General features: G+C 37.0%; 1 protein-coding gene across 2 annotated transcripts in view; it reads right to left on the bottom strand.

Moving 5' to 3' along the window:
- Positions 1–16,092, bottom strand: part of uacab (uveal autoantigen with coiled-coil domains and ankyrin repeats b) — a 47,161-nt gene extending 31,069 nt beyond the window's left edge. For both annotated transcript variants that reach the window (XM_018683527.2, XM_018683529.2), the window contains exon 1: positions 15,863–16,092. In XM_018683527.2, coding sequence (XP_018539043.1) covers positions 15,863–15,910 — 48 coding nt within the window. In that variant the 5' untranslated portion in view covers positions 15,911–16,092. The remainder of the gene's footprint in view (positions 1–15,862) is intronic.
- Positions 16,093–18,718: the final 2,626 nt, after the last annotated feature.

Below are 18,718 nucleotides of genomic sequence, written 5' to 3'. Positions count from 1 at the left end.
GATCGCTGTTGGTATGGCTGATATTATTCAAGCTGGTCTGATGATGTGGAGATAATGTGTGGTAGACAGAGAGCTGTAGGGCTGTGAAATGATTTCCAAACAGCTAGCAAAGAATTGTTTTGGTCTCTAATGCAGAAACACAGTACTGATTTTCTTAAAGAGTTACTATACTTCAAAGACCATTAAAATCAGCATTGTCAGTGTCATGAGAAACAATGAGGGAATACATGTTAAAAAGGAGGAGAATCAGAGCTTTCTATCACCTGATTTTATACATGTGACAGATATACTTTGGTGTTATGAGTCTTGAGCAAGTATTGTGAAGAATGAAAGCTGCCGTTTTGATCTCACCTCAGGAAAATCCAGAGGCAGTATTAGGGAAAACACCACAGGAGTCTTTGTCTTACATGCCTGTATTTGGTTAAATGAGGAGCTCTTGGGGCATGCTGCTACTTGGGTGCAAATACTGGTGGTGATGCTTGTTTGGCCAGCACTTACAAGTCATCATGCACACACAGGCAGGGCAAGGAATGTGACTAGAGGGATGGTCAATGAACTAGACTTCATAAAAACATGCTATCTTTTATAGTCTTATGGAATGTCTTCAACAGTGGTTGCTCAATGCCATAATACAACTTTCATTTGCTGTGTGGTAACAAATCACTTTATAGTCAGAGGTTACAAAATGTCTACAGCCACTATAATAAATCATGCCACTGGTTATGAAACACACTGAAATATCAGAAAACATATTCCATATAAAACACATCTGATGAGTAAATGTAAACTATATACAGACATATATGTATGTAATACAAATTTTAAAAAAAGAATTAAAATGTAGAAAATGACATTTGAGCTGCTGTTGAGATTCAAGAAAAGCAACTCAATCCCACACCGATGGTGTAAGAAAAAGCACAGGTACATAAAAAGCAGGTTGTAACTTGCCCCTTTGACGACTCAAAAGCTCCACCTATTCTTTTCTATTACCAAGTTGTGAGTAAGCACGACTTCCTGTAAAAATCTCCTTCCAGATCTCAAAAAGCATTTAATACATGTGAACCTTTAGAAAAAGCAGGAGGCTTACACTTACACACATCACTTCTCTTTCTAATCAACAACAAAAACATGATGCAGCCCATGCACTAAACAAAGTCAAGGCTGCCACAATAAAGATGTCTACCTTCCATATACATACAGTATCTGAAAGCAAGACAGCAATAGTACAAAACAAACTGATTGAACTGAAACAGACTGATTAATAAAAATAGAGGGTAACTCTGAATGTACTTTTTTAATTCTAGCAAGAAATGCAAACAGGAGTAGGGTAGATGCTTTTCTTAATACTTTGACACAAACACTAAATTTCCACCACAACATCCAAATACCTGTAGTAAATAAAATCCAGTTACTGGTATTTTGCTTTCTTTTTCACATCATGCACTAGTGAGCAGATCTATGCAAGATGTCATATTTATAAATGGCTGCCAAAAAGGCTTTAGAGACAAACTTACCAGACCATTTAGGCTGTGAAAACACAGTGTGCAGTTTTAGAGGAATAGGGTATTCGTATTCTGGCTTAATGCAACTGACCTGACAGCAAGTAATGCTGTCAGACAAGTGTTGTTAAAGCTGTTAGTTTTCATGGACTAGTTTTAATATTGAACATTAATTAATAATAACTTCATTATTCTAGCTCTCAACAACTAATATGACACAGCATGCAGTTTCTTTTTCAAATGCTAACGCAGTGTGAGATTATACGCTCAGTTCATTTTTTCAAAGTACAAGAGAAATTAGCCTCAACTGAACTGTGGACCACTTGTCATTGCTTTGCCACAAAATGCATTGAAAGACCACACATTTACATATTATTTTCCATTAAATCTAAGTTCTAAATCTAATATAAACACAAAATTACTATTACTGCAAATTAGACTGACGTTTGCTTGGTTCTCTTGTGTCACTTCCCTTCCACCAGACTTCACATTCCTCAACCTTACAGAGGAACTCTTCATGGAGGTGGATCAGGCTGCACAGAAATTCTCTTCCAGGTGTACTGAAGAGACGACATACAGCGTCATGTGGATGAGTACTTGTGGCCAAATGCAGAGGACTGGGTTGACTTGCACTGATGTATTTCTGTACCTGTAACTACTCCACACAGAAATTACATCCATCCATCCATCCATTATCTATACCACTTATCCGTTAAGGTCCGCGGGGGGGCTATTCCAGCTGTCATTGGGTACACCCTGTACGGATCACCAGTCACATGAATTACATGTATACTGAATATATATAGTTTTATAATGCATTACTGGAAATACTTTAGTTTAATTTTGTGCACTCTAGCCTACTGAGTCATATTGCAGCGTTTTTAATTAATAAGCAAAATAAAAGCAAATAAAGCTAATTCAAAGACAATGATCCTAGGCCCAAAAGTCAATGATGCAGTAATGAGGAGGACCACACCACAAAACTAACTGTGATGGAATCAGAGATATGAGTGAAATGAAGGGCAGAGCCATAACACCAGTAGTTTCCACTTTAGCTGTGTGACACCGGAGTTAAGAGTATTGGAACGGCCACAGAAACAAGTCACACTGCCTTGCCTCGCACTATCTGGTGTCGCACAGCTCAAGAGGAAACTACTGGTGTTATAACAAATTAAAACCATCGGACAAGGCTGTCAGCAGCCTGGCAGAAGAGACATTCGGTGCCGCTGTAGGATTTCGTAATTTAGCTATATGACCCAGTGCCAACTAAATGTCTGAATGAAAGACAAGCAAATCTTCATATTGAACAGCCAAATCCAAATTGACTGACAAAATTCTGTTCCAAGTCAGGTACAGCCCTACGTGATCCATAACACTGCCCCTGTTGTTAGTGTTTTTTAGGTCAGTGTGTTCTGAGTGACAAAGTTTTACTGTTGGAAGACAAATGCTGTTGGTGTTTTGGTTGCAGTAGTGCACTTTGGATGCAAGAGTAATGGCTATGCTGAGCTGAATGTCGGCAGAGATGACTGTGTAAAAAGTTTTGAAAAAGTGAGCTCAGCATGGAGAAATGTGGGTTGCCAATTGTAAAAAAAAACAAACAAAAAAAAAAAAAACTTTCAAACAATCGATAACAAAGAGTCTCGAAGCTTGAAAAGACTGAGAATTGTCAGGTAAGATTTATCTATTTGTCCAGTGAAAACCTTTAGCCTGCTGACTACACTTGCACCACCGGTGGTGCTGAAAATGAAGGCACAACTTGGCTCCACCACTTACTATCTCACACTGTCTTTTTCTGTACAACAGAGAGCACCGTGACTTCTAGAAAAAGTATCAAAATTGCCCAACTTCATACTTCATTCTTCAGATAAAGCAGAGACACTTGTCTAATCTGCAGAAAGACAGACGCATACAAAAACACACAGAGCACAGCTTGATGAGGCTTAGTCTGAGCCATTTCACAGCAGTTTGTCGCTCATCAGCAGAATCTTTGTGCTCCTGTTGCTCAGCATGCCTGACTGTACATATGTGTGTGTGTGTGTGTGTGTGTGTGTGCCAACTGCAGCCCACCCAAAGTAAGTCAATAAGCTCAGCCCCCTGTCACATGCCAACCCCCCTCCACAATTTGTAATCTCTCCATCACTGACACACACACACACACACACACACACACACAGTTTATACACAGTCCAGCTGAATGCGTGATTCCCCAACCTCACACATGACAAACAATCAGGATACAAACAAAAGCACACACACTGTTGAGGCTGTTAGCCTGAGAAGAGCAGAGAGCTCACTCTGTGTGTCACTGGAGCAGCATGGGTACGCATGGGTAACACTGCTGAGATGACCTCATGGCTGCCCCCATGGAGCCAGACGATAATCCTAAAAACACAGACCGTCAGGCTACCACCTACTATACAGCCAACACAACGTTCAGCCTAAAACAAACTTCTGCTGATCCTGTCTGACAATTTGCCTCCTACAGTCAATAGAAATAAAATTACTGCATGAACAAATATGTAAAAACTACTTTTAAAAATGCAGATAAAAAGAAAAATAAGCAAAAGAGAGGGGAGATCTCTGATGATCACTTGGTCCAAAAAAAATATAAACAACTTCTGGCCAGACTACCATGAAATCGGATACAGGTGTTCATGGTCTCTTAATGACTGTGCAGACTCAAGAGTTTTGCACCATCTGGCGACTTTCCAGATGGAGCTGCAACTAGAGCTGCGACTTCAGAGCTGAGAATTAATTGATCCTTTTCTTTGTCATATATTAGTAAACATCAATATCTCTGGGCTTTGGACTGTTGGTCTGACAAAACATTTATGCATGTCACCTTGGACTTCATCAATTTAAATAATCATCAGATTAATCTGTGACGAAAATAGTTGTAACTTGCAGCCCATGAAACAATCAAAAATCTAAGGGGAAGATTGCTGTGACAATGCTGAGCTCATACATGTTCCTAATAGGATGAACTATTTTCATTTTGGACACAAGTTTTCGTCTTAAACCACCATCAAGCCGTCAATTTTTCAAAGGTCAATTTTGTGTCTATTTACAGTACAAATTTATAACGAGATAGTTAGTTTGATTGCCAGTTACTGGCATTAGTGTTACTGATTTACTTGAACTGACAGCTGTCATTTCTGTCATACGATTTAAAAGCTCATCTGTAGGCAGCAACAGTATTTCTACAGATGTACGGGTATAGAGGTACATCTCAGAACATACAAAAGGACAATGTGGATGGATTGTGTATTTTGGAGATGAAATCTTTAGCTTCTGTGCCATGAAGTCAGAGACAACACAGCAACTTTCTAACTGTACAGTTCATAGTTTTGGATAAATGGGAAAATGTTTCTGAATGACAAAATTGGGTACTGTTTGATCCCTTGTATTCATGTGTGACAGCAGTCTTTGCTCCATTGTATATTATGAACATCATCCTGACAGGGCAGCAAGCAGACCAGTAATTTAGTCTGACAGTCACTTTTCAGAGGAGATTTGAACAGCCTTGTAGTCTGACCTAGAATTAACTCAAATGAAACATTCAGTCTATACCAAGTCAAATCCAAAAAGCAAACAAAATGCATACTTTTAAAATGTGGGAGGGAATGAGGGAGGAAAAGAGGATTTTTCAAGTCCCAAACCTACTCACACGCCATCAGTAGAGGAGCAAGAACGCCTGCTGGGGTTCTCCAAGTTGGAGCCAAAAACTTGCTAAAATAGGCTTCTACTTGATAATGTTCAGTGGGTACCCAGAGCCTTAAAGGCTACTTAACAGCTTGAGAATGACTCCTCAGGGGTTCAGTAGACTGCAAAACTCACAAGTTCCCACAGCAAGGTGATGTTTATTTCTGTAAATCAACATACTTCTCATCTTTCTGTCACACTGCAGTTTTGAAAATAGTGATTATGTTTTAGCGGATATTTTGTTCAGCTGCTACTTAGGTGAAACATGTCTATAATGTGGCAGAAATTCGACTGACTTTATTTCTTTTAAGATTACTGTTGTCATTGGCTAAGTGGCAGACATGTTGTTCATTTCAATTTCAATTTCATTCATTAATTTAATTTTCATTTTAAAAACATTTCACAAAGATGAAATTATCTGTTAATCTTTATCTCTGCATTGTGGACACTGGTGCAGCCAGACACAACAAATGGATCTCATTGCTGATAGGATAGAACTGTTTATCCTTTACTGCTGTACTTTTCTAACAGGATTTATTGTAAACTGGAAGCTAGTCGTGTACAGTCCTGGGGTTGAAATCACAGTGTGGACCATTACAGAATTCTCCAAAGAGCTGCAGTAGCCTATGAGTTTTTAAAAGCTCAGTGTGTGATAGCAGACAGGTGAGAGATAAAATGAAAAATAATTTGTTTTTGTTATGGTTTCAGTTTTGATTACACACAAAAACCCCTGTGGGTTTTGATTATAAGAACATTATAAGGACTACATTTGTAGCTTTGTTAAACACAAAGTTTTAAGCTTGTCTGATACCACAAAAGCAGCTACAAAGGACACATTAAAACAGACTTTCCAAATCCTTGATTGATTGAAGGTTTGTGGCTTGCAAGGATGATTAAGATAAGAGCTTACTAGGCTAATAGTGGTAGCAGTGTATGTGTGTCTAAAAACAAAACAGATAAAATTCACTTCACTCATTCTACAACTTGCAAAATACCAATTAAAGCTCAAAAGGCTTCGAATTCTGTATCTTATCAATTCAATTGAGACACACAAGTGTTGTTCAAGTTAAGATCTTGCCGTCTTGTTACATCATTTTAAAAAAATCTGATTTTTTAACTACACAAAAACCCATTGGGAAAAAACCCATTTATAAAGACCCATTTATAGGCAGCTTGTGACATACTTGGTGGCAACCCAAAAAAAAATAAATAAATAAATAAATACAATAAAAAAATAAGTTAACTTTCCAGAAAACACAAATTTCTCTTCCTACAACATTAATGTCATTATTTTGCTTCACTTGAGTATCAAACACTGTCAGAACAGTCTGAGGACCTTTTTAGCAACTTCAAAATCTTATCTCTAAATACAGAGACAACTAACAGCAGATAGTGATCACTGCCAAAGGTTTAGAGCCATCATGTTCCCTTCTCCCCTCACCCATATCCTGCCCTTTTTTTGTTAAAAACAACCTTGAAATTAGAGTCGTTTCAGCTTCCAAACAATACATTCCAACTGCATCTGGCTCCTCTATCCTGCTATGCCATAATCAACACCTCCCAGCCCTGCTTTCTATTTTGTAAAATAACACCACTTTGACGGGAGGGAGGCTCTTACATTTCATCCTGAAGGGGCATGCTTACTGAAGGAGACGACAGAAGAAAGACTGGGTGTGATCAGAGGACAAAGAAGCAGAAAAATATACAGACATCAAACTGCCCTAACAAATGAAAGAGAACTCTGAGTCCCAAATCTTCCAGTCCAAAAAACATAGTAGTGTAGTAATAAAACACCTTTAAGAGAGGTGATGATGCACCATGTGTGAGCAAAAAAAAAGGACAAGCCTGAGACAGACAGACTGATGAGCCTAAAGACCCCTGAGCAGCAAAATCAGCATTGATTTTTGATACAGATTTAATTACTAGCCTTGTAGTCATAGAGGCTGAGTTACATGCTGCTTAAAGCTGTAATATAATAAGCAGTCAAGGACAAGGCTGGCTGTACTGGTGAGGCAGCAAACACCTGAATGAATGCATTATCCTTGATTAACACCTTTCATTTCACTTTGCTGCATCTTTGCAAGGGGTGTAACTGTTCTGAAACTGAGACCGAAACTGCCATACAAACGTCCACAATTTTGTATCAAGGTACAGGAAGAAGGAACTGACTCATGATGGAGTGCTAAAAAAAGTTAGGCTAGTTTAATTAGCTCAAGATCAATAATTGCCCTGAGATTTCACATCCCCCCCACCAGGCTCATTCAAATCAGCAGTGTGGGAACATTTAAAAGCTCAAAAATCAAGGTCTGAACTGAACCATGCATTTGGAGAATCATTACAGTGTGCGTTAGAGAAGCTTCTCATTTCATGAGTGCTCAATTCATCACTGATGAAAGCTCCCCAAACCAAACAACTAGCTTTGATGATCAGCCTTTGTCTGTCTTTGAAATTATCTTCATTACTGTGATACCCTACAAGGATCACATTCAAAATTAATTAGGCTCCACTTTGATTTGAATTAGGTGTCCGTTTGTTTCTCAAAAAAAAAAAAAAAAGGGTGACCAGCCTCACTGCTAATTGACCAAACGTGGTGTGGACATGGGCGCTTCACAGTTGCAGGCAGGCGAAGTCAACCCGAGGCAAGTAATATCCAAAACTCATGTGAGAAGCTACTTCTTGAAAGCAGTAATTGAGGCAATGATTATCAGTTATAGGCAGATTTAGCAGAATATGCCTGGCTACCAAGGTGGTTAGGCATAACACCTAACATGTAATAATCTTAATGATATAAACATGTCTGAAGGTAATAATCTTAACGATATAAACATATCTGAAACCAATAGTTTTATGATTATGGATCTAATAAGGGCTGCAACTAATGATCACTTTTGTATCAATTAATCTGCCAGTTATTAACCAATAAATCATTTAGTCCATAAAATGCCAGAAAATGATTAGAAAATTTCAAATTTTTCTGGTTTATATGACCAGTACTGCAAAATATATTAGTTTAAAATTACATATGACAGAGAAAAGCAGCACACCCTCACCAATGAGAAGCTGGAATCAGAGATAGTTGGATATTTTTTGCCTGAAAAATTACTTAAATGATAATGAAATATAATTGTGGCAGTATATAAAAACAGAACCAAGGCATTTAACCACAAAAGCAAATGTCTGGCCAGTTGGACTTGGTGTCTCCTACTTTCAAGTTTTATGGTCCATTTATTTAAGTAACAATTATGCTGATGTGTAAAAATGACAGTTTTGCCACTCTAAACTGTTACCCTTAAGAGTGGCACAATGACAACTACAATTAAGTTACAAACTGAGTCATGTACAAAAATACTGAACAGTTATAGAGGACTGATGACAGAATATTACAAAAAGAAAAAAGAACAAATCAAATTCTGCAGTTGATATTATGAGATAAAAAGCAGTGTGTTACAATACATAAAGTGTAAGGGAGAAGCAGAGGGAAAGGCAGTTTACCTCCATTAACTTATCTCAACACCAAACCACATATTTTTCCTCAGTAGTGAAGTGAGTTTTCCAGGAAAATACCCTGTTCTTTACCTGAATTATCTGGGTTCAATCGGACCCCTGAGTAAGACATTAAATCCCTATTTTCTTCAGAAGTAGTGATGGCAACAGTCTCCAATACTACTAATCTTTTACACTGAACTACCTGGAGGTATGCAAGGAAAACAATGAACAATAAAAACTCAAGTTACAGAGGTATGGATTCCTGATTATTTCTGCACAATAACTGTTTTACATGCACACTAATACTACATTTATAATATAGTCAAGGTGGAAATAAGAATAAGGTGCAATCATGGAATCACCATACTTATCGTGTTAATGTGATCATGCTCATAGACAAGGTGAGCATAATGGCTGAGAGATATGTGGAACATCAGCTGGATTATTGAATGCCATTGTTTATTAAATCACCCCAATTCAACTGTGCCTCTAAAATGTCATTTAAGGACTTAAGTATTATGACAAAGCATCACACAATACATTCTAAGTTACAACAACTTACTGTTTTTTAGAAACTTCATTCTGATTTCAACATAATTTGATTTATTTTTTACTTGGATATGATGATAGCTGAAACTGGGAAGAACCACGTCTGATAAAGTCAAAACAATACACAATCTTTGACACAAGCTGCATGTTGGTGTGCAACACAAAGGTCGGGCGCAAACCATGTCAATGCAGTAAACAAGCTCCCTGTGCTTCAAGCTGTAAAAAGATCAGCTGAAATAAAACTACTTCACTGATGTTTGCACAGAAGATATTACACGTTGCAATAGCATGATAACAGAAAAATCAGGTATGTGAGAAAAATAACACTATAATATAAAGTGGAGAGAGGCCTTCAGCTATTGATCACACTGGACACAGAAGCAGTCTTGTGAATATGAATATATGTTCTGAATAATGCCTTACCTCTTTGTTAGATTTAGTTAATCTGATTTTCGAACATTCAATTCACAGATTGTGCATACATTCATGGACTTAGACATAGATAGCAGGTAACTGTCACAGAACTGCTATACAACAAAAAAAAGGCCTTTCTCTGACTGTTGGGCAGCATCAGATTATTATGTGAGTCACATGAGTTATCACACACCATTACCATCAGCAGGTATAAATAAGGGTATTTTTGTACCACAGGGAGTGCTGCACATCATGTCTTTGATGATTAACCCAAATACCAGCAGTCTACATGAGGTGTGGCGCTGAATAACTTTCATTTCAGCCCACTCCTAACTTCTTATAATCCACCACACACATTCCCAACATTTATCCAAATACTGAACAAGAACAACAATATTCCATGCTCAATAAATGTATTGAAGGTCTGATATTGCTAAATGATTTCAGATATATAAAATTATTATACTTTGGTTTTTAGGGGCTGGCAGTACAGACATAATGTGTAACTCAATGTTAAGATATTGAGATATATTATAATATAATAGATTTTCAGGAAGATCAACCGATGAACTGTTGATGGATAAAGTTGGAAAGAATGTCTGTTTCTGCAAATTAAATACATGGTAAATGAAGGTCCTTCATCACATTCATCACAGCTGTTATCAACTTACAGTTGTTAGGTGATTTGCCAACCTGCTTGTAGATGAGTGATTGGCCAGTTTTCCTTTTTGTGGATCATCGTCTCAAATTTGGCAGTTATTCCAGAAACTTGACTATTTTCCACATCTTGCTAGTGTAGTTGTAACTTGTAAGCCTGTCACATGGTCACGTGTCATCGTCTCAGTTTAAGTGCAAGTAATGTGACTACATGAAACAAAACTATCTCTATGATTAAATGTCCATGACTGGAATATAATGTTGATGCATGATGACTAATGTTAGATTTCTATTTCTTATTTCATGGCCTATTAGGGATTTTTGTGTCAATGCATGTATAATAATCATTTTTAAAAATTAAGCATTGGAATACTGACATGGATGTTAATTACCTTGGCAACAGGCGAAGCTATGTCGCTTCAAACTGTCAAAATATCAAAATAATAGTGTGTTACTGGGATTAGTAACTGCAATGTAATTACTGAATTTCATCATTACTGTAACATGTTACTGAGAAATGCCTCACTGCTCAACAGTGGGCCTTTATGCTTGAGTGTGTGTGTGCATTCATGTGCAAAGTACAAGTAAAACCCACTTCTGGAAACACTGTTTTGTATACACACACAATAGTCCCTCCAGCAGAGTGTTTTGTTTACAATACTAAACAGCTTATGAGCAGATGGAGTATTGCAGCTAAGCAGAGTATGGTTCAGAGTGTGTTATCCTGAACATTCACTCGGCACAGCGATCTTATTCTTATCTGGGAAGGTCACTACCTTGCAATATTAAGAAATCCTTTCAAACATTTGTGAAACCACAGCTAGATTCAGATCCACACCAAAAATGGATCACCTGTTCCTTGACCATGGCCCACCTGAAAGTAAATCAGTGTTACAGAAGACTGGACATCTAAACATCACCATAATACACACAATAGTGAATTAATACGCCACAAAAGAAACGATACAGAACATCTCATGTCAAGAGCCCCTGTTCATGTTCCAGTGAGCAGAATGTTTAAGCGCTTGAGAATTGGATCCTGAGAACAAGAAAAATACTGTGAAAACACCTCAGCTCTCACAAAGCCACACAATTTTCCTTCTCTCATTGTGGTCTGGCAAGGACATGGATGAATCTGGCTCAGAAAGACCTCATTTCATGTGGGCTGCAGAATAGATGAATGACAGGTCCAGGCTGGACAGAATGTTTTCTCCTTTACCTCTCTCACTGAGATAACATAAACCAAGTCATTTGCACAACAGAGTGGTTTTAGCTGAGTTCCCCAGCTTCCCCAGATGTTTGCTGTGACAACAGGCAATGACAGTGTGTGTGTGTGTGTGTGTGTGTGTGTGTGTGTGTGTGTGAGAGAGAGAGAGAGAGAGAGAGTTTACGCTAATCTCAAAACTAACCAGGAAATCCAGTTTCTCTTATTCTCCTTTAGGAACTAAAACTCTCTGCTCACTGTCTCTGTAGATTCAATTCTGGACAACCATCAATCTCTGCTAAAACTGAAATGTTTTCAACATATTTGCTTTGGAAATCTGAGTTTATTGCAAGCTAAGGTTTGTGAAGAATGTTAATCCAACCAGATTGAGACACCCGATCCCAATTTTATCTTCAGGAATACAGCAATGATGTTATTTGCTGCCAAAATCTATGATAAAACTGATCAAAATCTAAAATTGGTTGAGTTTTGTGCATTTTACAGCTAAACCTCAAAATTATCAAAAAATAAATGACAATAATTGCCAATGACAATTACAACAAATAAGTCTTCTACTGCCATACTTAACGGCTATGATGATTAGTGAATTAATGGATAGACAGAAAATAGATCTGCAACTGTTCTGATGACTGATTAATCGTTGTGAGTAATTTCTTAGGAAGGCTGAAACTAGAGAGTGTTTTCATTTATTTCCTAACTGTGAGGATTTGCTGCTTTTCTCTGTTTTATTATTATGAACCAGGTATTTTTGGATTGTTGGTTAGACAGTAGGAGATATCTGAAAACATCACATTGGGCTGACAGTTTATACATGAAGTGATTGATTAAAAATATAATCATTTGATGAATGGCAATGGAAATGATCATTAATTAAAGCCCTAGATGTATTTTCTTTCTTTGTCAAACTTTAAAAAAAAACATGAGTCCTTGTCTTCTGTCCATTGTGAGAGTAGGGTAATTATGCATGACAATGCTTGTCATGAGAAGCCTTGGAATTCATCACTCCTAGCAGAAATATGCTCTCCTACACAAAAGACTGACAGAAACTGGAGCCTGGCCCGGTGCAAACCTGAGCCAAACCTACAGACCTCATCCTGCCTTTAATCTACAGCTGGTATTAAGAGAATGTGTTGGCATTTTGAATCCTGGTCAGCTTCGGGTTCCAGCTACTTTAAGTGGTTTGGCAGCATAGTTAGCATTCCTTGGCTGAAATAAGTTATTGTCAACACTTGTTACACATAATGTGATTGGAGAGTAATGACAGAATAGAATAAAGCAAGCATGCCTCAAAAACAAAGTCAACTCCAACGTGAAGAGGAAGTTTATGGCTCTTTTGCTAAAAAACACTAAAAGAATGGTTTGTAATTTTAACACTGTGCAAGAAGTGGAAGAAGATACTGTTTCCTCAGCTGATGTGTTTTCTCTGGCCTGAATTCCATTACTGTTTGTTGTTCACACACTAAAAGCAAGTTTCCTTTGAATTCCCCTTTGCCTCTCCCACTTGGAAAATGTTGATGTATTTTTCTTAATTATTAGTCACCCCACTAGGAAGGAGCAAGTGAGTTCATGTCCCCAGCATTGTGCAGCAATGAGGAAAGCATGCATCTAAAACATTTACAATAGGGTTTGATGCTGTCAGTCTAATGCCTTGTTGACAGATATGATTTATTTATGTTTTATAAACATCAAAGGTTTCAGAATAACTGGATCAGCTGGTGATGGCTTGAAATGAATGATAACTATGCCTGTTAACTTTGGCAGCACATGAATCAGGATTGAGGTACAGTATGTCTTAAAATGCATTTATTGTACAAGGATCTTGGACCTACAGTGATGTCTCTGAGGGTCCTGTCATCTTTCTCTTTCCCTTTGCACAGAGGAATGCAGTGGGAATGTTCTGAAATCATCAGTTAGACCTGTGTAAATGTCATGCCTGTTTCCTCCACACAGCTTATCTCCGGCTCTCCCTGGGGTAGTTTTTAAACAAATGGTACAGAAAACACTGCAGGGTAAAAATCAAGCTTTTTTTGCTTGGATTTTAAATAGGTACCTCTGCTTCTGTGAACAGCTGACAATTATCAGTGTGGATATAATACTATCTTATTCCTGCAAGGCTTTGTGTGCTTGTGTTGTTTTTTTTTTCCTTCTCCTTCCTGAAAAAAGGGGCCATATAGTTTACCCCACACACACGTCTCCTCTGGCTTTCTGTCTTTCTCATGGTGACTGCTAGTAGCCAAACGCAAAGTGGACACCACTAGATGTTGGACTGTGCAGAACTGTAATGACTAACTATTAAGCAAAGTTCAAGGGCCATAGCTTGATTGTGAAGACTTAATTCCACCCTATATCCTATAATGGAATTATTCAAGTTAGCAGAAAAGCATAGATGTAATGGATATTCTATACTGTGCGACTAATTATGCAGTGTTATTCACATTCCTGAAATGTCCTGTGTATCCATGGTGCCATTGGAGTGTTGATGACTAACTTTTTTTTCAAAATTACTGCATTTCTTTTAAGTAAGGATATACACTTAGTTGTCGGTTTATTAGGTACACTTCACTAAAACTAGACCAATTTAATATTTAATACAACAGCACTGCAATAAATCTGACCTTCAGGAAGGTTATAATCAGTTCTTGTTAAAAGAGAGGAGCTGATTTAACTTTGTGGTCATTTTTGAGGCAGCAGTTTGTGGACTGAGAGGATTAAACAATTAGTCAAGAATTTTGATAATCAATCTGTCATTTAAGTCATTTTAAAGCAAAAATGTTTGTGATTCTTGAATTTGAGAATGTGGTGCTCTTCCTTGTAACATGCGATAGTAAACTGAACATGTTTGGGTTTTGGACTGATGGTCGGATGAAACAAGAAATATGTAGAAACCATCTTGGGCTCTGTGAAATTACAAATGGCATTGTTTTTACTATTTTCACATTTTATATACAAAACAATTAATCTAGAAAATAACTGGCAGATTAATCAATAATGAAAGTTGCAGTCATAGTTTGTGGTACATTATACTGAGAAATGTTTCTCATATTTAATCCCATACTCAAATAATTGGGGTGGACAAAATATTAGAAACACTTCTCAATGTAACACAGTGCATTTCAACAGCCTCAAAAGTGATCACAAACTTTATTCAACAATTTTTTAAAAAGCTCAGTTTCAAATAAATAGATCATTACAACATTCATTTAATGCAGAACTGTTTATTAGACTACATCAGAGGATGTTTTCACTCTCCTGCAATTAAAATCTTTCCTGATTAAATGTAAATATAATGATTAAAACTTAAACTACTAAATGTACTCAATTTGAAGAAAATGGACCCTGTGGATATTATGTGTCGTATAATTAGATTGCTATTGTGTGTCATATAATTAGATTACTATTACTCATACACTCATGTGTAAGCAGTAATTCACTGCTAAGGATTATTTTCATTGTGAAATCATCTGCTGAGATATACTATGAGAGCCCAAAGTGATGCCTCCATATCTTGTCTTATCCAATAGCCTAAACCTCAAAATTATCAAAAAATAAATGCCAATAATTACAACAGTTAGAAGGAGAGGAAGAAAAATCATCACATAATGTAGATAAAATAAATGTAGAGCAGCAAAATCATATTTCCCTCTGAAATGTGGTGGTGTCAACCTGTGAAGTACCATGAAATGGAGATAGTTATATAAATTACAAGTAGCTCAAATTTGTACTTAAGTAAATATACTTAGTTACATGCCACCACATGAGACCAAACATCTCACAGGCAGCTGTTAGTGGTCATGGGGTTATTCCTAGAGTCCAGATCGGACACAAAAGAAACCTCGGTCAAAAAAACAGCACAGCGTTGCTGAGATTATGGGTGTCCTCGATGATAACAACCAGGAGAACTGCCCGGCACTTTGGGCGCACTGATTTGCGGAGCTCTCTCGTCTGCCACGCTTTGTGAATAACAACAACACAGTCAGCTGCTTTAGATTTAGGCCCGCTCATTTAAAAAAAAGCTGGAACTGAGTGCATGCAGTGCGAGAAACCTGCTACAGGTCACATCCACCAGAAACGTGCAGGTGCCGAAAACTTGCTGGCGGTGTATTTTCCAGCCAAACCGGAGCAACCGTGGGAACACGCCCGCGGTTAACGAGGTTGGTGAGAACAGGGGGGTGGGAGAGGGGTGTTACAAACAATAACCCCCTCCCCGGTGGTAAAAGCAACGTCTGGCATTAGCCTCGTTAGTCAACACACAACTAATTCAACCGTTGGAGACGTTGATATTAGCAAAACTAAGTCAATACAGAACAAAAAACAACAGTATTCAACTTACTGTGATGGTGACTTCGTGCTTTTTCAATCGATACTTTAGGCTCTTCATCGTGTAACGCGTTGCTTCTTGTTGTTAAAAGTTTCCTTTGGCGAATACGTTCATAAATAGGGCAAAAAACTTTCCAGAAAGTTCAAACGAAGTAACTTTCATCGGTCCCCTTTTTCCTTACAGAGCGAGTTTCACCTGACGCCTAACCGCACACTATGACCGCGTTTTGAGTGACAGCCCGTTGAGCCAATCAGGCTGGCATATGTGCGGTGTGGCTCTCTTTTGATCCAATCATCAACGCTAGGGGCGGGACTTCCTGGTAAAGTGCCGTTGAGAGAAGTTGGAGACATCCTGGGACAGGACAGGAAAACCTGGCGTGACGTCAGGCTTACCTGAGGACCGAAACACCTGAAAAAATGTCTATAGAACCATAGACAACCTGGAGTAAGAACACTGTCTGTTATTAACTTTATAAATTTCAGTATGAACTTTTCCTAACTGCCCATTTCTTATTAACACAGGTGATGAAAATTATCTTAATATATACTTAAATAACCTGTTTTTCATGTGTCATGAAGCCTGGTAGTAATGCGCAAATCTAGGGTATAGTAACTTTATGCTCAGCACTCGAGCCCAGTTCTCTAAAGGAAATGTCCCTTTTTACCCAAGTGTGTTCATATATAAGTTATATTTTGCTATATGTTAAAAAAAATCTGATTAGGTACAATTTATTTGAATGTTTCCTTACTTTTACTATTGCTTGAAATGTTAAGTGTGAGACATTTAATGATTTGTTTTTACACTGTGTTATTGCTACTTTTACATCATTGAAGCAGCTGAATTATTTACTTTGCTCCCTAGAATATTGCTCCCTAGAATAGACAAGTATCTGTCTACATCCTCAAATAAACCCCCCAAAAAATGAACTGTTATCTCTATCTGCATTCATAACTAATATAGACACTCATATCTATCTGCAAGCAGTGCTGCTTGTTGAGTGAATATTTTGAGAGTTATCTATTATTTGGATATGTCTCATACTCTATATCTACATTTCCTGCTATAAATAAACAATTTCAAAACTAGCTATCTCCTTCCTAGAATAAACATGTTTTTATATATTATTTTCAACAAACATCTTGCATAAAAAAATATCCATTGGTGAGAAAATTGCATGAGATGATAATGAGACTATTATGTTGTTCACAGTACAGTATGTACAGTATATATATATATTTTTTCCAATACAAGACCATTAAGCTTACCTACACTAATGTATAAAATACATCAATACAGAATCAACATGGAATAGGCCAGAACAGGGCAGAGCAATAATCTGACATTACACATGATAATATTCACAACATTTACAACTGAAAATTGGTTTTCCAGCTCACGCTTGATCTAGGACCGGAACAGAAATTGTTCATTCATCCATTGACGTAAGATGCTCTGAAGTCTCTTTAAACATAAATAAAATATTCATAGTAAAGATTATTTTGGACATCAGATAGAATTTTATATAAAGTTTGGTTTAAATTTCATTTATTATATTTGGTTACCTTGTGCCAACAGCTGTGGAAAGTGAAAGTACATTTACGCAAGTACTATACTTAAGTAAAGTTTTGAAATACTTGTACTTAACTTGAGTATTTCCATTTTCTGCTACTTTATACTTAGAAGATATAGATTTATAGAAGATATAATCAATAAAAAGTTTATGATGTATTATTATGGGTTAAGAGACATCAAAATGACAAGATACTTACCTAGCAGTATATAAAGCGATTAAAATGATTGAAAATCATTATTTCATCAATAGCTATAATCCGGTACATTATTCTGAAATGGGTCATTCTGCATAATGAAAGTAACATTTTGAAAGCAGACTAGACTGTGGTATCACTACTTTTACTTGGATGTACTGAGTAACCAAGACATGCAAAAGAACAAATCAATTCTTAATAGGGCAGAGTTTAAAATGTATGATTGATTCAGGATTATACTGATTTGAAATTCAACAGATTAATGAAACATTAAGCCTTAAGGTATGGTGTAAATGCTGTTTTAGGAAAACATATTCTGCCACTGCACATAGCCACACCAACATGGGAAACCAACAGTGGATGAGTTTACTAACATTTGCTTTATGCTTTGTGTCCTGCTATGTTAATATAATCATAGCAGTTAAACTGTGTCACCAACAGGGCCTACAAAAGCATTGATCAACCAGAAAGTAGGTTAAAACAACAGGTGGACTTTGAGTTTTGGGGAGAAAAAGCTGCCCCCTTGTGGTCTCTAAGTATGGGCTAGAGCTCTCAATTCATTTTAACACTATTTTCTACAATCAATTTTCTACTGTTTTATACTTACACTCCACTTTATTTAGTAACTTTAGTTACTTCAGATTTAGATTGATAACACTAAATACAATCAAAAAATAAATGATTATGTATTATTATAGCTTAAGATAAGTTAAGACACAATTTTATTGATCCTGGGGGGTAATTTCACAAGCTACCCAGTAGTAATATAAAGTACTTAAAAATAGCCACACCTTTACCAGCTGCATCATTAAAGTGACACATTAATGCACAATTATTATCCAATATTATACATTATTGAAATGGGTCACACTGCAAATAAATACTTATTTTACAACTTGTTAATTATTTTTATGCTTTAAGTATGTTTTGATGCTAATACTTTTACTTAGGTAGAATTTTAAATATGGTACTTTTACTGCAGAGTAAAAGTAGAAAGTGTATTTCTACTCTGTGGTATTGCTACTTTAATTTAAGGAAGAAAAAAAAAACCTGCATACACCACTGCATAAAGCAGTCAAAGTCGGGCAATCCCTCAATGTAA

The sequence above is a fragment of the Lates calcarifer genome, linkage group LG2, assembly GCF_001640805.2.
Source record: "Lates calcarifer isolate ASB-BC8 linkage group LG2, TLL_Latcal_v3, whole genome shotgun sequence".
NCBI classification, from domain to species: domain Eukaryota; kingdom Metazoa; phylum Chordata; class Actinopteri; family Centropomidae; genus Lates; species Lates calcarifer.
The sequence above is the reverse complement of the archived record's forward strand: the minus strand, read 5'-3'. Positions and strand labels throughout refer to the sequence as shown.